This window comes from Morus notabilis, unplaced genomic scaffold (genome assembly GCF_000414095.1).
Source record: "Morus notabilis unplaced genomic scaffold, ASM41409v2 Scaffold451, whole genome shotgun sequence".
Classification (NCBI taxonomy): domain Eukaryota; kingdom Viridiplantae; phylum Streptophyta; class Magnoliopsida; order Rosales; family Moraceae; genus Morus; species Morus notabilis.
The window spans coordinates 1,025,447-1,049,212 of NW_010361080.1; the positions used below are offsets into that span (position 1 = coordinate 1,025,447).

Below are 23,766 nucleotides of genomic sequence, written 5' to 3' on the forward strand. Positions count from 1 at the left end.
TTTCTCTTTAGATAATAATAATAATAATAATAATAATAATAATAATAATAATAATAATAATCTACGTCCTTTCGTGTATCTACTTAATTTCAATAATTTTTTTTTTTTTTTTTTTTTTTATAATTTAGTGACAATTATACGCTCGCTTTCAGTTTTGGTCTTAGTAACTAGTGAGTTCCTAATATATTCCTAATATATACAATTATAAGACAAACTCCTCATGAGAGATTAGTTGGCTAGTTAACTAGTTAGGTACGGCATTTGACACAATTTAGTTATTACTTCTTTTTTTTTTTTTTTTTCCCTTCTCGAAACACTTTTATATTTTACTTAAAAAAGAATGCACCCAATCCCGACTAATTCCTTGACTCTCGGAAAAAGAATGGCTTTCAATCTCCAATACTTTTTTAGTTTATTGTGTATATATATATATATATATATATATATATAAAAGATTAACTCCTTGCTCTTCTTTAACGTACATATCATGGACCAGTGCACCAAAATATGTTAGCCAGAGTAATCAAACACCCATTTTTGAGATTGAGCAAAACTGAACACCCATTTTTTAGCCAAAAATAAAATAAAAATAAAATCGTATTCATTTGTTATTTTAGATTGTTGGTAAATGGTCATTTAGTACTTGAATTTGATACTGTAAAAGACAATTCGAAAAGAAAGTACCACTAACATTTGACTTGTTTATCTTTTTATATTTTTGCTTAAAAGTGAAGGGTGCCACGTTTTATCTTAAAGTCTAAGCTATTTTATGAGAGAAACACTATTTTATTTCTCAATCACTAATATATTATTTTAAATTTACACTTACAAGAAACGAAAAGAAAAGAAAACAACACATTTCACTTTTTTTAAAAGGGAAAAAATCTCCCTTCTTTTTAACATCAAGTAAAAGAAAAAAAAAAAACTAGAAAAGTTTCTTTTATTTTATTGTTTTACCTTTTTATTCAAGGCAATTTTTACGGTAAAACACTATAAAAAAACTCACCGTGTTTATATTAAAAATTTACAACACTTCAGTCAAAATTATTCTTATTATAATTATGACCGTTACAAACTAATTTAACGGTAAGAAAGTAGTGTTATACTAATTGGTTATTTTTCGGTGTTACACGGTAGAAAATACATTTTTGCTTTTTTATTCTCCAAAGGAAAGGAAAACAATCTTTGGGTTGGAATTTGGTAATTCCGTTCAAATCGTACACACAAAAAAAGGCCATACAAAGAAGGCCTTTTGAAGCATTTGACCCCACAAAACACACATTTTGCCCTTTTAAGTTTTTAACCTCTGCAACAACAAAACAACCATTGAAGCTGCAGATCTTCCTCAGCTCTTAGTTTCCTCTTAAGATATTAAATTTCGACATTTAATTAGAAAAACAAAACGCCTAATTTATATCACAGCGTTTCTTAAATCTTCGAAAACCCTAATTTATTCGGTATAGGGCTAGCTGATTTTGATCTAGTTGCATCCATGTCTGGCGCGATTCGGATTGTGATTTTGAGCCTCTTTTTGGGGAGCTTCGATTTTTCATCGTCTTCGTCGTCGGCTAATATGGGATCGCGGTCGATTCTCCGAGCAATCGACGGCGACAACGGCGATCCTCGCGACTACGCCGTCGATTTGAACGTCACCAACTTCGATTCCGTACTCAAGGACACCCCCGCTACTTTCGCCGTCGTTGAATTTTTCGCCCACTGGTCAGTTTTTTTAATAAATTAAAAAAGTTGTCTTTTTTATCTATTTGATTCGAGTCGTTTATTGAATATGCAAAATTTATGTATGTTAATGCTTGTACTAAGTTTCGTTATAGATCTAATATAGGAGCTGAAGAATTCTTTTTTTTTTATTATTAATTTTTGAATTTGTTCGGTTGATTTGCTTTGGATTGGGATTTATTTAAACATTTATGATTTAGCTTCTTTTCGTGGTTTGTCACAGGCAAATATTGCAATTTTGATGCATAGAATTTTGGCTTAGTTGCTTGCTTTCATGGCAGATAGTTTTTGAATGAAACAGATTTGCGTATATGGATATATATATATGTATATATATATATATATATGCGTATTTCGGGAAGTTTCTGATTTTAAATGCAAGAAAGTGTTTACCTGCATAAAAGATCATATACAAAATGCCAAAAAATCATATCAATCATACAGATATCATGTACCAATTGCTAGAGGAAAGAAAACCATATATACTACAGGACTTTGTAAAGTCCAATATAGTAAATTTAGGCACACATGTGCATAAAGTACAAACTCAGAAATGGGTGCCTATATGATTCTTTGTTGGGTTTTATAACTAGACGAGAAACTGGCACAATTATCTCTCTCTTGTACTCACATTCTTTGGCTGGCTAGTTTCTCGAACCTAGCTTGCTATTTTTAATGTGTATGTTTGGTGAAGTTTAATTTTCTTTGTTTGTTGCTTTTCTGGCAGGTGCCCTGCTTGCAGAAACTATAAGGTATGACAGCCATAGATTTTTGTTTAAAAACTTTGTTGAATCATTCTCATGTCATGCCGTTGTTAAGAAAAAGTAAATCTGCAGCCTCATTATGAAAAGGTAGCGAGGCTTTTCAATGGACCAGATGCTGTTCATCCGGGGATCGTATTGATGACAAGGGTAGACTGTGCGGCTAAGGTATATATGTTGTGTGCTTTTTTCCCCTTCTATTTTTAAATATATATTCCTCATATGATTTCTCTTAAAACATATAGAACTGGTTGTCCATTCTTTTTATATGGAGCAGTTGCTTTTCCGTAATGTTAACTAACTAGTTGAGGCAATACTCGCACTTCTGAAAAAGGTTTCCTTAAACAAATGAAATCTAGCAGAACATCAAATGAATAAAGAGAATTGATCTTGACAGAAGTATTTTGGTGGCACGGTCCTTTGCTTTAGTCTGCTGTATTTCCATGTGTTTTCATTTTCGTATTTATATTAATGTCTTTCTATCTATTAAAGTATGGCTTGATAATTAGAACTTTCTTTTGCTTATTTGGCAGCACAGATAAATTCTAAACTGTGTGATAGGTTCTCTGTGGGTCAATATCCTATGCTCTTCTGGGGACCCCCTTCTAAATTTGTAGGTGGTGTTTGGGAACCTAAACAAGAAAAAAGTGAACTACGTGTAATTAATGACGGGCGTACAGCTGATCAGTTGCTTAATTGGATCAACAAGCAAATAGGCAGGTATGAGGTATATATGTTCATTGCTTATTTTGATCAAAATGTTAAAACGCACTTGATGTTTTTATTCAAAGAAGATGGGCCACTTGAGATTATATAGATTGTTTTTATCAACATTGTTTTTTGTACGTGTATTTTATTATTCCCTACCTTTTTGTTGAACAACTTGCCTGTGCTATCCGTTTCATAGTTTTCCTTTAGAGTAGGTGAGGATATACATATATATAGGTATACATATATATATTAAAGAAGGAAAAAAGGAGGTGGGAAAAAAAGAAGCAGCTTATAAGGTACAGGAAATCATCCCATCCAAAAGAGAGGAAAAGTTCCTGCACTCTTTTGAAGGAGATTTCCACAAACAAGATTCCACCAAGACTTGGTTTTCTATAAACATAATGCTTAACTGAGAAGTAAGAACTAAATATTCAGAAGCAATTATCACATTGATACGCATTAGATGCATTTTCTCCTTTATTTTAGTCGATCACTTGCATCTTTTATTTTTCCTTTGCTAAGAAAAGAATGTTTCTTTCATTTGCATCTTTTTTTCTAGTGTATGATATATTTCACCCTCACATGATAGAAATGAGAATGAAGTAACAAACTGTTAAATTACTTGCGCATAAACTGCGCATTTTGAGAAACTCTTGTGTTTTATACATGGAGTGTGCACTATCATCAAAATATTACTGTAATAGAATCGAAGTTAAGTACTATTGAAAACAAGTGTATTGTTCTGTTTTCTAATTCTATCTAAATTACAGCTCATTCAGCTTGGGTGATGAGAAATTCGAAAATGACCATCTTCCATCAAATGTCTCAGATCCTGGGCAGGTGCATCCGTGAGCTCAAACTTAAGTTTTTTCACTGCTTTTACAAATTTGTGCTACTTCTAGTTCAAGATATAATGTTTTAATGCATGTTTTCGTCAAGATTGCACGAGCTGTCTATGATGTTGAAGAGGCAACTGCCACTGCCTTTGATATCATCTTAGAACACAAGGTATAAATTATTTTCCCTCCCTAGGCTTTCTTTCTTTCTTTCTTTCTTTCTTTCTTTTTTTTTTTAATTTTTCTTTTAATGCTATTTGTTTTGATTTACCCATCTTGTGTCTGTGTCTTCATAGATGATCAAATCAAATACTCGAGCTTCACTTATTAAGTTTCTTCAAATTCTAGTGGCTCATCATCCTTCTAAGAGGTAAGGACCATTCCTTATTTTCCCTTTTGCTTTCGCAACACAGTACTGTATATAATACTCGAGATTATGTATATCAGGTGCCGCAAGGGAAGTGCTGAGATACTTGTGAACTTTGATGACTTGTTCCCGTCAGATCTGTTGTTGGCTAATAAACAGGAAGAAAATGATGGACACGGTCCACTGGGTACTTTTCAGATTTGCGGGAAAAATGTTCCACGAGGTTATTGGGTGGGTACTTGGCATTTGTAGTTCATCATGTTTATTCTACTATGTACTCTGTTTGCTTCATCCTTTGTGTTGAGTACGTTTAGAATGTTGTATGAGAACATTTAGTGCAAATTTCTTCTGTATTTATTGCCTTTTGTGTTCTTTACAGATGTTCTGCCGTGGCAGCAAGAACGACACCCGGGGTTTTAGGTAATCATCTATTTATTTATCAACCCATCAAAACTGATATGTTAACTAAATTATCATACTCGTTCTTGCTTTGTTTCCTTTTTCTTTTTTTTCTTTTTTTAGGTTTGTCATATTTGCTTTGGTTCACAAATCAGAGCTGCTTATTAGATGTTTCCTTGCTTCTTTGTAGTCTTTTCTTCAGCTTTTTATTTTCATAAGAAAACTTTGTTTTCCCTAGCTAGTCCATCCCTATCAATCTTCCCTTTCCCATCACAGTTTGGGTCTACTGAATGTTTTTTTCCGTCAGTGTAACTAACTGCAACATCTTATTCCTCGTTATAGCCTTTTTTTTTCCCACCCTGCAGCAAAAAATAACTCTCTTATGTGTGTGTGTGTGCGTGCCCGTGTGCGCGCCGTGTGTTCGCCTTTCTTTTTTCCACAGTTGTGGATTGTGGGTTCTTATGCATTCATTGTCCGTGAGAGTTGAGGATGGAGAGAGTCAGTTCGCATTTACTGCTATATGTGACTTTGTACACAACTTCTTCGTATGTGAGGAATGTCGCCAGCATTTTTATGACATGTGCTCAAGGTAAATGCTACAGGAAACAATAAATTTTTAAGGTGTTCTTGTGTCCTTTTGATCTGACTGCTGGTTATTTCTAATTTGTAGTGTTTCTGGTCCCTTAAACAAAACCCGTGATTTTGTCCTTTGGCTATGGAGTGCGCACAATAAGGTCAACGTGAGACTGATTAAGGAAGAGGCATCTCTTGAAACTGTTGATCCTAAATTCCCGAAGATGATTTGGCCTCCGAAGCAGCTTTGCCCTTCTTGTTATCGCTCTCATAACCAGAGGAATAATGAAATCGACTGGGATAAGGATGAAGTGTTCAAATTTTTGACAAATTACTATGGGAAAACCCTTGTTTCTCTTTACAAAGATAAAGATGCTCTTGGAAATTTACTGACTATTGGGGCTCTTGAGGATTTAGTGGCCTCTACAAATGCAGTTGTGGTGCCTGTGGGGGCTGCATTGGCAATTGCTGTTGCTAGCTGTGCATTCGGAGCGCTTGCTTGCTATTGGCGTTCACAGCAGAAGAGTCGGAAGTATTTTCATCAACTACACTCTTTAAAGAACATATGATAGTTAGGAGGGTAATGTGCTCCTTCATAGAGGATTAATGGATTGAACTCGAAGAAGGGTGGGAAAGAGGGAAATTAAAGGGAAAAAAAGAGCGAGCTAGAGATATCAGGGAGAGAGAGAGAGAGAGAGTGTTTTTGTAGCATTCATCTTTGTCTTATTCGTGTTCTTTACTACATTTCAGGCCAAGAAGAAACTGGAACTAAGATTGCTCTAAAAGGCAACAGGCGAAGAAACTGGAGCCAAGATTGTTGTAAAGAGGAAACTAATACATTGAGCAGGAGGATTCAGGGTGGCTGAGTAGGAATCCTTACATACAGCCTTGTAGCAGATACCCTGATCGAGCTTTTAACTATTTAAGATTTAAGATAAGATCCCATGTGGATTGTACAGATTTGTTTCACATTCTTAAATTTTGGGAGAGAAGCATCCTAGATCTCAGCGGCTCTTTTTGTTGTTGTTTTTTCCTTCTTTTCCCTAATTGTTAATCCCTCTCCCCCCATTGTCTTACAGAGTTCATTAGTGTAATTCTGTTACTCTATCCTTTTTTTAGCCCTTCCTGGTGTACTTTCTTTTAGGGGGTTCTCTTCTGGTATACTTCCTTTGCTGTGTCCTTTCATCTTGTTTCTGGGCCATATTGAACAGGTTATGCAATACTCATACCCAAAAACACACACACAAAAAAAGGAATTTCTATAGGAATTGTCCTTCAGTTATATGTGTGTTGCAAATTTTCAACATGAGCACTTATAGATTAGATAATTTAAAGCTTAATCTAAATGGTACTTAAAAAGGACAACCCTTACCATAGAAGTGGAGGATGAATATTGTTTGTGTAAAGATGTGTCTGTACGTGCAAGCATGAGCATCATCAACTATCAAGTTGTAATATTTAAACAACAGCATTTTCCTTTTTTTTTTAAAAAAAAAAAACCCACAAAATAACGGAAAATGGTTAACCTTTACTTTGCCCTAATATGTCAGTTTCCCTAGTATGATAATCTCTGTATACACAATAGTGGGATACTCGTCAACTGTACAGATGTGATTGAGTAAAAGAAGAAAGTGTACATCTTGTAAATTTTTTTTTTTTTTTTTTTTTTTTGGCGCTAAGAGGAGACCTTATAACCTACATCTAGCTTGAACAAAACTAAAAGTCAAACTGCAGTTTGCAGAAGATGTATTGCCTATTCTTTTATGATGACCAAAGGGGACATTTGTTCCCATCATATCATAGCGTTTGATTCAAGAAGTATTCCTTTGCAGCTCTGTTCCTTTTCATTTTTAGTTCATGTTCTGCAATGGAAGAGTTACCAGGTGCTTTGGATTTGATTCTCTTTTTGTGTATAGTAAAATCAGTTTACACGAGTTGCATGGGGCCGAGGCTGCATATCCGACTGTTCGGTTTCTTCATCCGAAGAAGTATCTAACGTTGAAACAGGAAGGACCTAATTTGTTCATCCACCAAAACCAAAGGTAGACAGAGATGCACAAAAATGAATTAGTATAGTCAGTAAAAAAATATATCTTAATACGATAGTCGTGTTAAGGATAGTTGCGCCACCTTTTTCAAACCAATAATCAGTGTGACTGACATTGGATTTTATAATACAATACAACAATTCTGTAACTATTTACCTGGTGGTTACGGCGGCGGCGCTGATGGATGGCAGTCACCACCCTGACCATGACATATATCGGCAGAACAATCCCAACGATTCGAAGAAATAGCAACTGCCCAAGATAGAAAAAAGGGGTCCAAGCAGTAATTCATACCACATAATTTTCTATTGTCGGCTTTAACAAAGGGAAAAAAAGGAAGCTAAAATTCTTTTACCATGATCAGTGGGAAAGAGAAGAAAGAGTAGTCATGGTTTCCACTGATTAACAAGGGAAGAGTGTGTCTTAGAATCAACAGAATAATGAACTGCAAACAAAACAAAATGGCAAGTAGTGATTTACTGATTTATTGTCAACAAGTATATGATTATTCTTTTACCACTTTCATACCATAACAAACAATAGAGAGAGGAGAGAGAAAGATTACAGTGACGGCCACCGAACGACACCATGTGAGACCTCCAGAATTGGAAGCTGAGTAATCATCAAAGTCAGGATCCAGGAAGTTTCGGTTAGTGGAAACCATTGCTACAATGCGAGGGCTATTTATGTCTCTTCTTGAAATCTCCCAGTTTCCCCTGTTTATTTTTAGTACATTGCCCAAGTTGAGAAAATAATATCACACCTTAAGAAATTCTATAGTGGAAGCAGCCCCACACTAGGAGTGGGTGACATCAATCATATCGTACTATTTAAATCCGATAATGCTTATGCTGGTGTAACGGTGCAATCTTAAAAATATGTATTATCCGATTTAAATTTTACGATCATTATCAATGACTTTATAAGACCTTATAGTAGAATTCATTAATTAAAGCACCAACAACATTCCAAATTTTTTTTTTTCACCTGAAGTGCATTGGAATACGCCCAAATTGAAACAATGGAGGAGGAACAGTGTAACCAGGCTTGAATGGCTGAAAATAAACAATTTATTATCATAGAAAATGACCAGAACACAGAAGGAGTTGAATTTGACTGTTAAATTTTTCAGTCATAAAAACTAGTTCACCTCATGGCATATCTCGCACATTGTGTCCCCCTTCTCATTGCACCACCTCTGTACACATCTCCTATGGGCATACTGCAGATCCAAGACAGATATATGACTACAGAATTATTACATATAATTATAGAACGCTACAGACAAAACGCATTTTAAAAAGAGCAGAGCTATACATCCCGACTCATGCCAGAAAGGGGATAGGTCCCACCGCATGTAGTGGGTCAATTTCTGTTAAGTAATTACCTCAAATTAGTTTAGAAAAGTAATTATTTTATATTTTTTAGGTAAATTACTATTTTCTGTTTTTTGGTAAAAATTATTTTATGGCTCATAAAAGTATAAATAAGTGGTTCGTGTAAAGTTTTATGTGCGGAGAAAAAATGATGTAAGCAAATGTCCCCTTTTGAGAGAAATAAAGAAAAGTGAGAAGAGAGATAGGCAAATGTTGTAAAAAGTTTTGGGTAGAGAGAGAAAGTGAGAAAGTTTGTTGAGTGTGTAATTATGAAACTGTTAGTGAATTTTTTCTCCCTCTACTGAACTAAGTAAATCTTTGTCTAATCTGTTTTTTTTTTTTTTATCTTTTGTTTCAGATTATTTTTTCTGCTGCGTAGGTATAAGGATTTATTTTTCCTCAACAACTGGTAGCTATGATGAAGATTAAAAGAAAAAAAAGGTCAAGATGATGTATGGGATAAAGTTTGAGCAGATTGAGCGGTTTGATGGAAAAAGTAATTTCAGCATCTTGCAGAGTACAGTAAAAGATGTTATAATTTAGCATGGATTATTGAAAGCGCTGCAAGAAAAAAAGCTAGAAAAGATGAAAGATGAAGATTGGGAAGAATTAGAAGCGAGAGCGGTAAGCACTATTCGTTTAAGTTTAGCTCCTGAATTGAAATATAGTGTTATGAATAAAATCTCCTTTTGAATTATGGAAAAAATTTAAAAAAATTTATTTGTCAAAATCCCTAAAAAATAGACTATATTTGAAGAAACAATTGTATGAGTTGAAGATGGATGAAGAAAGTGATGTTAGGGACCATATAAATAATTTTAATTAGTACATAACTCAATTATTAAGTGTAGAGGTAAAATTGATGAGGAAAATAGAGCAGTAATTTTGTTGGCCTCCCTATCTAAATCATGAGACTTTAGTTACTACACTATTAGTTGGAAAGATAACGTTGACTGTGGATGAGGTGTCGACTGCTCTGTTAGAGACTGTAAATATGAAAAAGCCTAGTGATACGTCTCATATTGAATAAGTTTTAGTGACACAGTCAGATTCGAATAGGGGTAGGAGCAAGTCACGAGAGATATGTTATGATAAGAGAGATGATCATTCTCATTTCTGTCTAATGAAGGATATTGAGTATTATTACTGTCATAAGAAGGGGCATATTAGGAGAAACTGTGAAAAACTGATAAAGTACCTTGAGGAAAAAAGAAAGTAAGAGACTCAAGAGACTTCAGGTTTTGTAAATGTTGTTGGTAACATGTATGACAGTGAAGATGATGTGTATTCTATTATTGTTGATGAAAATGTTTATGACTCTTAGATCTTAGATTCTGGATGCACGTTTCATATCTGCCCATATAAGGAGTGGTTTAATTCTTATAAGCCTTGTGATGCAGGTACTTTATCGATGGCCGATTATTCTAGTGCTAAAGCTGTTGGAATAGGTACTGCGAAGGTGAAGATGTCTGATGGAGTTATGAGGAAATTGACAACTGTTAGACATGTTCCTCAATTAAGAAGAAATTTGATTTCTTTAGGGGCTTTAGACACTTTGGGTTGTGAGTATTATGCGAATGATGGTTTTATACAAGTTAAGAAAGGTGATTTAGTAGCCATGAAGGGTGTAAAAGTGAAAAACTTGTGTAAGTTGATTGGGACTACAATTGTAGGTAGAGCTATAAAAGTGGAGCCAAGCCAAGAAGAGTCTTCTTCTGTTGTGAAAAAAAATTGCATGAGTAAAGATGGCAACAAGATGACTACAGTTAAAGACAATGAATGCGAGATGATGAAAACTTATGGCAATGAAGATGCTTTGAAAAAAAAAGTCAGTTTCTCGTGTCAAGTTTGATGAAAGTTTAAACTCGACACATGTGTATTCTTGTTGAAGTAGCATCGTTGTCATCCCATCCACGAGGAGTGCAATGATAAGTGTCGAGATTGAATACCAATGAGTTGAGAGAACTTGAGTTAATATGGAGATTGTTAGGTAATTGCCTCAAATTAGTTTTGGGAAAGTAATTATTTGAATTTTTTGGGTCAGTTACTGTTTTCTGTTTTTTGCCAAGAGTTATTTTATGGCTCATGGGAGTCTATAAATAAGTGATTCGTGTAGGATGTGCTTAAAGAGAGAAGTGTAAGAAATAGTGTCTCTTTTTGAGAAAAAGAGATAAACGTGAGGAGAGAGATATGCAAATGATGTAAGGAATTTTGGGTAAAAAGAGAAAGTGAAAAAGTGTGTTGAGTGTATAATTCTGAAACTGTTAGTGAATTTTTCCTCTCTCTCCTAACCAAGTAAATCTTTATCTTATGTGCTTTTTTTTTTGTTATTTTTTATTTCAATTTATTTTTTCTGTTGCGTGAATATAAGTGTGTGTTTTTCCTCAACAATTCTCTATCTCATATCCCAGTTCACCTTAAGTCGAAATGTTTAGCATTTTTCTATATAAAATAAATAAATGGAACACAAAACGCCTCAATTCTATTGGGAATGAGAAGTCTGTAAAGATTACAATTTACAATGTTTGCAAGACGTAGTTTTTGGGCCCGTTTAGTTCGCTGATTTGAGTTTTTAATTCGAGTTGATATGTGACTTTATGTGAAAGCTTTTTACTGTAGTAAAAAAGTTAGATGTGACTGTTTCAGAGAGTTTTTTACTATAACAAAACTCGAATTCTAAATTTAAATCGGTGAAATTAGCGGGACCTTTATTTAAACAGTTCCTAATAGTAACAGGTACTCTGATGGACAAAACTTTTAGGCTTTTTTTTTTTCAATCTTTTTTTTTCTCTACGGTTCATTTGACAGGTAATGTATCTCTATCTTGGGAAGGCTAGAGTCTATTTTCCCTTGAATATTTGTTTGTGGATCAAAGGCATTGAGCTAACAAAAGGCGTAATTGGACCCATTTTGCCCAACTAACAGTGAGGAGAGACATGAATGCTGTCTGAGGAGTATGTACATGTGTAATAAATAATTGAGATGTCAGAATGCTGTTTTAGTCAAATGCATAATTGCAGATTGCAGTGTGTGTATGGGATGTGGAGAACCAATGTCATTTACTTGGAATGCTTATAATGAAGTTTATGTAGTTCAATAAAAATAATCAAATTAGCATGGAACATAATTAACTTGTAAGCTTTCTAGAAATAAATCATTGCGATGAAATAGTAAAGAAGAAAGTTTTCAAAGCCCACCAAGATGGACATCATCAAATCTGCATATCGGCTGATATTTTTTATTTTTATTTTTTGCAGCTAAGTTTGACATCCCTATTTAATTATGTAAAGTTCTTTCTTTGTTCTAATCCTTCATTGGATTTTGTTGACTGGGTCTCGTGAAATATCAAGAAAAACATGGTCTTAAATACTATTAAATAAACAAAGAAGCTTACAATTGACTCAAACTTCAACATTTTTATGCAGTTCGTGACCATTTTGTGTTCCCAATGAAATTTGTAAAAAGGTACTTATTATGACTACACTTGGCATGGAGGATTCTATGATATGACACCACCAGATCAAATTGTCAATTTAACGAAACTTGATGATAATCTAATGTTTCACAATAATACTCTGTCGGTGGGTAGGGTATTCTGTTCATATTTTATCAATGAATTCTCGATAACACATACAAAGTAGACAAATAAGTTCACAAGAGATTAAGAAACCAAGCAACTATTAGAATACAAACTATAAGTTACTTGTTAGAATGAGCAACTGACCTTCAAGGTACCAGAACAAGAGCAGGGTGTCTCCATGTTAGAATCTTCATCCTCATCATGGCATATCCTGCACTCTACTAATTTCCTTGGAGATGATACGTCTCCAAAATCAACCTTCTTTGACAAGTCGTTGGTTTTCGACTTCTCAATGACCGAGATGGCGGATTGGATTTCTCGGTTTCTGCTTTCGATTGCAGCTTGTAATGTTGATTCCGTGAGTAATCGATCCATCAACAACACAAAATGATCTCCCATCTTCAAGATCACAAAGCAAAAACAACTCACCACTTCTTAAAGAAAAACTCTTGAACAAGCTTTTTGGGTTTGGCTCCTGCATAACAATAACAGATAGTGTCTGTTTGAACAATGGAATTTCATAAAGGGAATGAACAAATGACACTATTAACTACTATTTATGAAAGAAGTAGACAAAAGATAAAACTCTTTAAAAAAAATTACCTAAAAGAGAATTCAATTCGGACAAGGTTAATTGTAGGGAATATTTTTAAATACATGAAAAGGATGAAACAGAATGAAGGTTGTAAAGGTCCTTTTTATGAAGGGGGGGAAAAAAAAAACATGAACAACCCCGAACAGCCTAATAACTAAAAGATATACCAATCATCAAAGCAAAAAAAAAAAGGGGGCAAAACAGAAAAACATTTGAAATATGACAAGGCATAAGGAAATAAAGGAAGAGCAAGAAAGTAGGCAGAGAAAAGAAATGGGGAAGAATGAATGAATGAATGAAAAAAGACCCACATATTCAATGGGAAAGTAGATACCTTTAAGAGACAAAGACCTTAAAAAGGAAATAAGCTATAACTTAGAGAACAGAAGAAGAATTTTGAGAAAGGAAACTATAAGAAAAGAAGAGAGAGACTTACAAGAAGAGGATGGTATGTTCTTCAAGCCAAGAAAACTCTCTTTCTATCCCTTGAGGAAATCTCTCTGTTTTGGAGAAAAAGCAAAGAGATTGAGTGTCGTCTTTGTGGGAATTACTCCAATCAAAAAATTAACTTATTGCGTTAACGCACAAGCCATGATTATTAATAACTATACATGTGTATATATATATATATATATATACAAACAACACATCAATCAATATTAAACGTAATGAAACTTTGTGCTTTAACAACTGTTTCTCTCTCTCTTTCTCTCTCCTTTTCTTTTGTTGCGAGTACAAGATGTTCAATATGGGTATTTTATATATGTATTGTTGGAGGGGAGAGAGAGAGAGATTGAAACGAGAAGCCCGCGACCGCCACGGTTCCTTTTACCGTTTTTTACGGTTTAGACTTTAGAATGACCTTTACAAGTAACAACGACAAAAACTGCCACGAAAATATTATGCCATTTCCTTCGTCTTTGTTAAAATATTCATTTCAGAAGAAAAAAAAAAGGAAACAAAAAATGGAAAAGACAAAAAAATGACTTCCTTCTTTTAAGGTTCTCTTGTCATATTTTGGTTTGTCTCTTTTGCTTTTGTCTAAGTTTGTGTTATGGTTGTCACTAGTGCTTTATGGCGTCACTAAACTCTTTATTCTTTTTAAAAAAAAAATCTAAACTCTTTATCAAGTTCTATCAAACTTTCATACATTTTTTTTTTTCACTCTAATATAATTATAGTGTGATCGAATTGTTAAAAATTGTGTGCTGCGAGTCTTATTTTTTCATAAAATTCCACTAAATAACAAAAATCAGAACAGCAGTCAACAAGAAACAAATGCAAATTTTATTAGTGCATGCAAAACCAAAATAAATAAACAAATAGGTCTTCAATTTTTCCGCCAAGTTTCAAAATGACTTGTTAAATTTTGGGCGTACAAAACAAAACCATTTGCGTGGTCATCCATCAAATAATAAACTAATGCGGCCTCTCAGAAGCACACATGTAACTGCAGGAATTGTAAATTATAGGAAAAGTTTCTCTAATGCTATTTTCTTCATCATTGTATGCTAGCCAAAAAAGCCTAAAACATAGAAAGGTGGACCACTATATAAGTTGAGAAATTTTGACTTCATTATCAACAAAAATTGAACCCTTTGTCTGATGACCCAATAACTTCTGGAGAAGCCTCTTTTACATGTTTGCCAAGTGTTTGGTTCACCTTTTAATTAGAAAAATACCGTGCTCTTGAGATATAACTCTAATAGCATCTCTAAAGTAATGTTATAATTAATGTACTAATTATAAATTTAATATTTGAGTGTAAAAAATACTCTCCAATGCAATGCTATTTGTTATGCTAAATTTCTCATATACTATATATTTTGTAGTAAATTTTCTATCAAGTATTGCATATGAGAAATTTGACATTTGATTATTATTGGTTGAAATATTTACTTTTTTCATGTAATTAGTGCAACTTTTACATTTTCTAATTATTTTAAAAATAAAAGTTTACTTTTACAACTTCTAAAGCTTAATAATTATATGAAAAAGTAGATTTCGCATTTCAAATATCATTATGTATTAGAGCAAAAATGAAAACAATATATTATATCATAATTTTTTATTCTAAATATATAATTGATATTAACATTTGCATTGAGGATGATCTAATTAGTAGTTGATGAGATTGGTTGGAAATCATAATTCAAGTAATTTGATTGATTTTCTGTTGGTTTGGTTGGAACTAAGATTGAATATCTCACATCATTTTTCAAGCTTAAACTAATACGACCTCCAAATCCAATATATCATTTTGTGCATGCATGTACTTGTACTATAACAATATTTTATACACCATTAACAAAATAAATTATTTTCCTTTTGCAACTATTGTGATATTTATTTATTTTTATTACATCATCGCTACTTCAATTACAACTAGTTATTATTGTCAGTACGAACAATGACACACTAATTACTTGCGGTAATTATCAGAATAATTAAATATAACACTGTAGTAACATGAAAGAAAATAATTGTGATTTTTTTAATGCTACATAAAAACTTAACCCATAATGCAATTATCAAATCCATTTAATATGTTGAGTGCAATACAAATAATCTTGTTTTATACATTTTTAAAGTTTAGCTAACAAACGACATGAATATATACCATACCCGGTCCTTTCCATTTTTTTTTTTAAAATTGAACGACTAAGGAAAGAAATGATTGAATGATTAATCGAAAGTACGAAGGCATTAATATATCTGAGCCAACGAAGAAAAGATCAAAGATCACAAAAGTTACATAAATAAAGTTTCCCATAATAATTTTTAATTATTAAGAAGGTAAGGTAGTTGAACAACCATTATTATAGGAATATAATCATACATACGTATTGACAAGCACATTTGAGTCAAATGTGTTTGTTGCATGATAATAGACTAATTTTGACATCATTCAGCTTCTAAATAACGAACTACTAACTGTATAATGTGATTAACGTTGCGCGTGGGAAATAAAAATGTATTGTGTCATTTCGCATGTTAGAATTTAAGTAGGTAAACTGATCAATTATGTGTCCACCAAAAATAATTCAAGTAGCAACGGATCATCTAGATTTACGTTTGTTTATCACAATTATATGTTTCCCGAGCTTTTTTTTTTTTTTTTTTTGTTATTCTTTGTACGTTTTCCTATTTGGGAAATGGGTAAGATTGAGATGTATCATTTTTTAGGGTTATATATGAAAAAACGAAACATACACACGCACCACAATGTCCACGCCCAAGGTCCAAGGTATATAAAATGCAAGAAACAAAGAAGAAGAAGAAGAATGATAAATCTAGGTAATATATATATATAGAAAAAAAAATAATATCTGGTTGTATTTTAACAGTCAGATCTTGGTCAGATATAATGTTTAAAAACATGTACAAATGATAAATGATTAGTGAACAAAGAAACAACTACATCTTAAAATGCAAACATCTTTTCTTTTCTTTTCATTAATATATGTATGTATATATGCATGCATGGTAGAGAGGAGAGAGAGAGAGAGAGAGTAATTAGTAATTAGAAGCAAATTAAAAAAAAAGAAAAAAAAAAAAAACAACGACGCAGTAGGAGTACTTGATATCAATATTCAAACGTAAAAATTTGTTATTTGAACATACAAAACAAACAAAATTAGAAAAATCTGACCATCTTCAACTCAAAACTACCATTATCATCCACATCTTATACTTGGTAATCTTCATCTTCTGGCTTCCCATGCACTTGATGTGAGTGATCTATGAATAATCCAAAATAAAGCATGAGCAACAAAACACGCCCAGAGCAATACCCAAACATTTCATTAACAAGAAAAACCCACACATCTCGCTTTAATCTATAACCTATAAATATCTATATGATATGATCCTATGGAAGTAACTTAAAATTAGCCGTCAGCTTTTATAGGCAAAAGGTTCTTTTTTTTTTTTTTTTCCTGGGCTAACAAAATTTACAACTTATGAAGTTTCCAAAATATCTAATCACGAATGTCAAGATGTCATATATACGTTGAAGCAGCAAGTCCCAAGGCCTGTTCAATTTTCATAAATAATGTTGCGGGGTTACACAAACGAAGATAATTTATTACAAATTCAAATAGCAGTGAGAAAGTCATTATTCTTGGAAAATACACGACGAAAGATTGACTAGTCCCCTCGTAACAAGTGCAGATCTAGGTATCGATCGACTCTTGTGTATTAATACACATAAATACATACACATATATACATATCTTTATCTTTATTATACTAAAAACCGCCTTCCGTTTGGTCCGTTTGTCCCTTAGAGTATGAGACGAAATTTTTAGTCCCAATTTTTTGGAACAAATTTTATTAATTCTCCCTTACTTTAAAATGTACATGTTGTGTCCCTGAATTTTATCATTTGTATCAATATGATCTTTAAAGTTAACTCCGTGAAGTTTTTTAACGGAAATGCCTAAAAACACCCTTTAAACTCTGTCACTTATGTCAATATGCCATCTGAACTTGAAAATGTACATGTTTTGCCCCATGAACTATGATATGTCTCCAATTTTTCTCCCTCCATCTTGATTCTTTTTAAACGAAAATGTTGATATGACCATTAAATTACTAATTATCTATGATATTTGACCATTAAAGTTTGTTAAGTTAATTCTTAAGGTTTGTGTTGATTTTTTTTTAAAAAGTACAATAAAATAAATGACTTGAATGCATTTAGATTTAGAAATGCTATATATGTATAAAGCATAAACATGTTTTATATCGAGCACTTCCATCTAGGTGAAATATTAAGTAAAAAACAAAATTCATTATATTATATAAATTTGCTTCTCTTTTTTTCCCTCTTTATTGCCTCTAATTAACTAATGTTTTGAGAATTAGTGCTTAAATTAACATTTTTAGATGAGAAGGTACTCAATAAACCTCAAATATCATAGATAATTAGCAATTTAATGGTTATATCAATATTTTCATTTAAAAAATTGATAGAATCAAGATGGAGGAAAAAAAAGTTGGAGACATATCATAATTCGGGAGGCAAAATAAGTATATTTTAAAGTTTAGGACGCATATTAACACAAGAGATAAAGTTCATGGGGCATTTATAAGTATTTCCGTTAAAAAACTTAACGGAATTAACCTTAAGGAGCATGTTGACAATATATATTTTTTTACTCTATACATTCTTATAGTTTTTTCTCCTTTCTTCAAATGTGATTCTCATAGCCATTTGAAATGATTTCTTTTTATATACGTCCCTATCTTTTTTGTTTAATGAAACCATCTCAAATACATTTTATAAGTACCCAATAAATAAACTCAACATATATATATATAACCATCCGTTTTTCAACAGATTTTCCCTTTTTTTTTTTTTTCTGTTTTTTGCTTTTTATTTTAGTTTTTAGTCTTTAAGATTGTTCGGTCTTTCATTTTCTTCCTCCTCACTTTTCTACTATTTTTTTTCTTGATTTTCAAAAGAACCTTATTAAACATAATTTTTGCCTATTCCACTTTTCGTCCCTGAGAGGAATCAGGTGAAATGTTTCGTCCCAGTTTTTTTTTTTTAACATTTGCGATTTTTTTTTTTTTTTTTTTTGTCTTCAACCCTTATCTAGTCTTTTTTTTTTCCTGCTATGCATTCTTATTTTTTTTCTCTTTTCTTTTAAATGTAATCTTCATAAATATTTAATCCTCATAAATATTTTTTCCTCCAATTGTCTCGCTGAAATAAAGATAAAACTGACCGAATTAGTGAGCAAACATCTTTAAAAAAAAACATTTTTTTTTTATTTTCACTTATAAATGTATCTATGCATGTAGAGAGGGAGTACTGAAAGAGTAATTAGTAAGAAACAATATATATATATATATATATATATGTACAGTGTCTTATGAGTAATTGATAAATATCCATTCAAACGTAAATTCATTTATTATAACATAATCATTTGAACACAAAACGAACAAAAGAAAAATCTGACCATCTTCAACTCAAAACTACCAGTATCATCCAGTACCATTTTATGTTTGGAATCATCTTCTAGCTTCCCATGCACTTACTGTGACTAATCTATGAACAATCCAAAATACAGCAAGAACACCAAAACACGCCCAGAGCAATACCCAGACATTTCATAAACAAGAAAAACCCACACATCTCGCTTTATAAAAAAAGAAATACTAATAAAAAATAAAAAAAGGGTTTTTAGCACTGTTGCCCTTCATATTTTTTACCTTTAGCAATTTACCTTTTAAATTCTAATTTTGACATGTTAGCTCCCAAACTTTTAAAAATATTGCAATGCGTCTCATTTTATTAACAATTCTCATTAAATTGAGGATTGGAATTTGGAACTTTTGATTCTGATTATAGATTATAGAATTTACTTGTGTCGTTTTAGGGAGAATTTCTCGTATATTTGTATTTGCGGCTGTACTCGGGAAAGATTTAACTGAGTTTCGCCCATGCCCGTTGTAGTTCTTAGTGATTTTGTATTTGGGAAATTCTAAGGTTTATGACCATATATATGGAACTTTGAGAAGATTTCCACCTACGTTGGAAATTAAGGATTTGAGGTAAATGACCTCTTTAAGTTGAATTCATAGACGATTTAATCTGATATTTGAAAATTGAAAATTCCTAAGCTGAATGAACCTATATTAGAAATCAATTTGTGACTGCATCAGGCGCTTCACTAAAGTTATCTACGTATCCTTATTAAAGGAATCAAGTCAAACATGTTTCAAATTTTTTAGATTTGAGATTTTTGTAAATTTTTAGTATTTTTGAGGTGAACGAGCTGTTTGAATTTTTGGGATAATTTTCCATTTGATTTGGATTTGATGATTTTGAGATGAATGACTTCATTTTGGACTTTTTGAGAACTTTTTTTCTCATTTGATATTGCAGAATCAGATCGATGTAGTTTGTTCTTTTTGAAATTCGAGTTTGTTTTGAATTGAAATCTATTTATCTCACTTTTGAGTGATTTTGGAGATTTTATTAGAATTATGATTCAAAGCCTACTCGTGAAATAATGATTTGTAAGTAAGACTTGCCATTGAACCATTAAATAGTATTTTAATTGATTATACAAATTCATTTGTGCCACTTTTTTTTTTTCTTCATTTGCAACAAGACACGGTTTTTTTTGTTTTTATTTTTTCTATCCATTTCTTTAAAATTTTGTTTGCTTACTGGAAATAGGGGTGTTCACGGATTCAAATCCGTGAATTAGAGGTTAATCCGTGTCCGATCTAAAACCTTCAGATTGAGAAAATCTCAATCTGTGTATAATCCAAAACCTTTTCTAATTTTACAGATTTGATTTACGGATTCACGGATTTTACTTATTGAATTCACAGAATTCCACGAATTATAACCTTTAAAATCAGAAATTAATAGACATCCATATAAAATAAAACACATGGAATTTTTATCATCACAACTCAAATAATGATCCTTTTCAGTTGCTTAATTTCCCAACAAGAATAGCCCAAACAGTTTAACAAAAAAATGCAAATAAATTTCACGAATCTTAAAACTCGAGGAGAAACCCTTGGTTGGGTTTTTTATGTAGGGAAGAAGAAACCCTTGCTTTTGTCAAAAACTGAAAAGAAAAAAAAAAAAAAAAAAAAAAAAAAAAGAAAAAAGAGAGAGACTAATTTGGTGGGAAAGGGTAGTAAGGTGGTGGTATATAATTTAACCACCCCAGAAAATGTTGCCAGGTCAGCAATTTTGACCATTAATTAAACGGAATGGGCAAAATGGATAAAATTCAGGGGGTGTACATACTGGTTTTCAAAGTTTGAGGGGCAAAAAGTAACAACGCTACTATAGTTCAGGAGGCAAAAGTAAAATAACCACCGCGTCAGCAATTTCGACCATTAATTAGACAGAATGGGCAAATTTAATAATGTTTGATAGTTTGGGGGGTAAAGTGACAACGCTATTATAGTTCTAAAATTTATCCTATTTTATATATACACATTTAAATTATATATATAGTTTTTGATTCACAAATTTTGCGAATTGAAAAGTGCTCAATCTGCAATCTGATCCAAATATTCAGATTGACAAAATCTCAATATGTGTCCAATCCAATCTAAAACTTCAGCATAGATTGGATTTCACGGATCAATTAGATTGACGAATTCTATGAGACATTATTGTCTTAGTCTTAATATTGAATGGCCCACATTGGTCACTAACAGCGACTCATTTTAATTGGGAAAAATGAGATAAATACCTTCTAGAGTGTACGTGTCTAAATTTTTTACTATTTACTCTTAATTAATACTTTTTTAATAAAATAACTATATCAGTTAAAAGAATATGGGTAATCTTAATAAATATTCCTTAAAAGTGCATGAGTCAGGAATTTTACCTTGATTCATAACTTTTTTAGTCAAATAATTACACTAACAAAAAGGTATTTATCAAGAGTAAAGAATAAAAGACTAGACTCATATATTTTTAAGAATAAATTTACCTTTTTTTTAAAGAATATTAATAAATAATAAATAATAAAAATCAAGACTCAAGATAAATTTATTTTCTCTCCATTTTTTAATTGCTGGGCTTGACTCGTTGATAAAGGCCCTCTAGTCTCTTCAGATTGGGCTTACAGCCGAAATTCCTAAGGGGGACAGTTTTGGGTCAGGCCCATACACCATGAAGGCGGAGGCCATTTTCTTTTAGGCCGGTAACCCAATGGATGATAGAGGCTCATTCTTTCTTTTGGGCTAGACGCTTTACGGTTGACAGCCAATCTTTTGTACTAGGCCTTTAGACCATCACAGATAACGTGCATCTAACAATTAAGGAATTATTTATCACGTCATTTGATGATCTTATTCAAAGTGTATTGTAATTACTTTTTAATATAATAAAAGTAATTAAAGTGTTGTGTTCAATATGATTAAGAGCCCGTTTAGTTTACACGTTTAAGTCAGTGATTCTCCTTCATTGATGAGAACTTTATGGGAGAATCATTTCTGAGAAATTTTTAAATTTAAATTCTTTGTAAGAAGAAAACACTGTATTAGAATTAGAATCATAAATTAAAATACATTTACTAAACATACTCTATGAGGGTTTTTTTTTTTTTTTTGAATGCCCCCTTGGGCCCCGACCCACACGCACACGCACAAGTTGCTAGGCCCCCAAGTTCCAAGAAGCACTCCTCATGTTATGAATTTGTATAACTAATTGGGTGGTTTACAAAGGGTGCTTTTACATACTTATATACAAATATTGTAACTTGTAGACTTCTTTATTTTTTCCTATTCTCTACATACAAGGCATATATGTAATTAACTCAAAACTTAGATAGTAATGTTTAAATATAGTGAATTTTTAAAATATTAAAAACATAACATATTTTGATATCATTAAATTAATGATTATATCATTCTATAATATAAAATGTAACATAATTATAATAATTACTTTTTTATTTCTGCTATTTTTGTAATATTCTGAAAATTTATATAGCAGTGTAATTATTAAAAAGGAAAAAGCTACAATACCGTATGTTTTTTTTTTAAAACAAAAAATTTCCTCTTTAGGAAACTCGTTTGAAGCTTTGAAGAGGAAAAAAAAAAAAATTCCAATCTCCAGCGCCGGCCGCTTAAGTTGCGGGAGATGGCTTATATCAACTTTGTAAATAGTCGATGAAACCTCTCTCACTATCTCTCTCTCTCTGTTTTTTTTTTTACAAAATTTCTGCCTTTTCCTCTGTCGATGTCGATGTCGATGTTGTTTTTGGTTGAAAAGGTTTGTATTGGAACCAAAAAACACAGGAAGAAGTGAGACTTGGGGATGCCGGCAGAAGAGCTCGCGCCGGTGGGGGAGTAGGAAATCGCATCGCTATCGAAGGAAGGTGAGTTCGCGCTGCCGTGACGGTTGGGTTCACGCCGCCATCAAAGGAAGAACGGGTTCGTGCCGCCGTCGGAGGGAAGACTTGTCGGTTCGGCTCGTGCGACGAGGAAGCCGGGGGTAAATTATTTTCTTCAAGATCTGAAATTGAAATGTGGTTTTGGGTTTGTGTTTTTGAGAGAAAAGCCAGGTTGAGAAATTTGTAACGGATGATACTTGTTTTGAAGAAATTATGTGGATTTACGTGTGAGTAAGATTTTTTATTAGTGGGACATTTATTTTAAAGGTTCGTCTTTGAATCATGATTTTTAAGTTTTTATAATATATATTTTTTAAAAATGTAAATTTTAAAAATTAAAATTATAAATTATGATTCTGAATTAACGTTTGGATAGTGATTTCAACATAAATGGTTTGTAGTATATAAAGTTTTATTTATTTTATTGATTTGAGTTTAAAATTTGAGTTTTTTTATAGTAAAAAATTTTTAAAAACAGTTATATATAATTTTTTTATTACAATAAAAAATTCTCACATAAAGTCACATCTCAATTCAAATTAAAAAATCGAATCAGTGAAGTAAACATGTTTTCTGAGTTAGTTGATTTCGATGGAAGTTTAACGATGATACTTTCGGATCTTGCTTCTTTTTCGAATTTTTTTTTGTTGTTAATTGATTTGGAATTGCAAGATGAAGAGATTAATCTCTGAACACCGGCCTCTCAGTAACGTTTTGAGTGTTTGGATTTGATTTTGGTTTTTTTTTTTTTTTTTTTTGGTAAGTATTGATAATGAGAGTACCTTACGGTAGTATAGTAGTATAGACTAGTCACGCCCTTAAAAAAAAAAAAAAAAAAAAAAAAAAAAAAAAAAAAAAAAAACCCTTTTAAAATTTATTACACAAAAGGGGCA

The 23,766-nt window shown here is 32.1% G+C and overlaps 2 protein-coding genes across 4 annotated transcripts; one reads left to right on the forward strand and one right to left on the reverse strand.

The window, feature by feature from the left end:
• The first annotated feature begins 1,295 nt into the window (after positions 1–1,295).
• Positions 1,296–6,619, forward strand: LOC21408556 (sulfhydryl oxidase 2). 2 transcript variants are annotated; one of them, XM_024165820.1, is made up of 12 exons: positions 1,296–1,719; positions 2,465–2,489; positions 2,574–2,666; positions 3,037–3,218; positions 3,980–4,049; positions 4,149–4,217; positions 4,342–4,415; positions 4,493–4,643; positions 4,792–4,832; positions 5,254–5,400; positions 5,482–5,964; positions 6,135–6,619. In XM_024165820.1, exons 1-11 carry the CDS (start codon positions 1,493–1,495, stop codon positions 5,951–5,953), a joined length of 1,551 nt encoding a protein of 516 aa, XP_024021588.1. In that variant the 5' UTR covers positions 1,296–1,492; the 3' UTR covers positions 5,954–5,964; positions 6,135–6,619. The 2 variants fall into 2 exon arrangements, with proteins under 2 accessions (XP_024021588.1, XP_024021589.1); XM_024165821.1 differs by having other exon boundaries at positions 5,482–5,916.
• Positions 6,620–7,031: 412 nt separating this feature from the next.
• On the reverse strand, positions 7,032–13,718 carry LOC21408557. 2 transcript variants are annotated; one of them, XM_024165841.1, is made up of 8 exons: positions 13,420–13,718; positions 12,533–12,863; positions 8,583–8,654; positions 8,420–8,487; positions 7,998–8,148; positions 7,788–7,877; positions 7,589–7,684; positions 7,032–7,398 (listed from the first exon to the last, which is right to left on the reverse strand). In XM_024165841.1, exons 2-8 carry the CDS (start codon positions 12,785–12,787, stop codon positions 7,306–7,308), a joined length of 825 nt encoding a protein of 274 aa, XP_024021609.1. In that variant the 5' UTR covers positions 12,788–12,863; positions 13,420–13,718; the 3' UTR covers positions 7,032–7,305. The 2 variants fall into 2 exon arrangements, with proteins under 2 accessions (XP_024021609.1, XP_024021610.1); XM_024165842.1 differs by lacking the exon at positions 13,420–13,718 and adding an exon at positions 13,318–13,358.
• Between the last annotated feature and the right edge of the window lie 10,048 nt (positions 13,719–23,766).

Coding starts and splice junctions, on each gene's coding strand:
- LOC21408556 (XM_024165820.1), top strand. CDS start 1,493: ATGTCTGGCGCGATTCGGATTGTGATTTTGAGCCTCTTTTTGGGGAGC. Junction 2,667..3,036: donor GGGTAGACTGTGCGGCTAAG/GTATATATGTTG, acceptor TTGGCAGCACAG/ATAAATTCTAAACTGTGTGA. Junction 4,050..4,148: donor ATGTCTCAGATCCTGGGCAG/GTGCATCCGTGA, acceptor GTTTTCGTCAAG/ATTGCACGAGCTGTCTATGA.
- LOC21408557 (XM_024165841.1), bottom strand. CDS start 12,787: ATGGGAGATCATTTTGTGTTGTTGATGGATCGATTACTCACGGAATCA. Junction 8,149..8,419: donor CGTATTCCAATGCACTTCAG/GTGAAAAAAAAA, acceptor AAAAATAAACAG/GGGAAACTGGGAGATTTCAA. Junction 7,878..7,997: donor GTCGTTCGGTGGCCGTCACT/GTAATCTTTCTC, acceptor TTTTGTTTGCAG/TTCATTATTCTGTTGATTCT.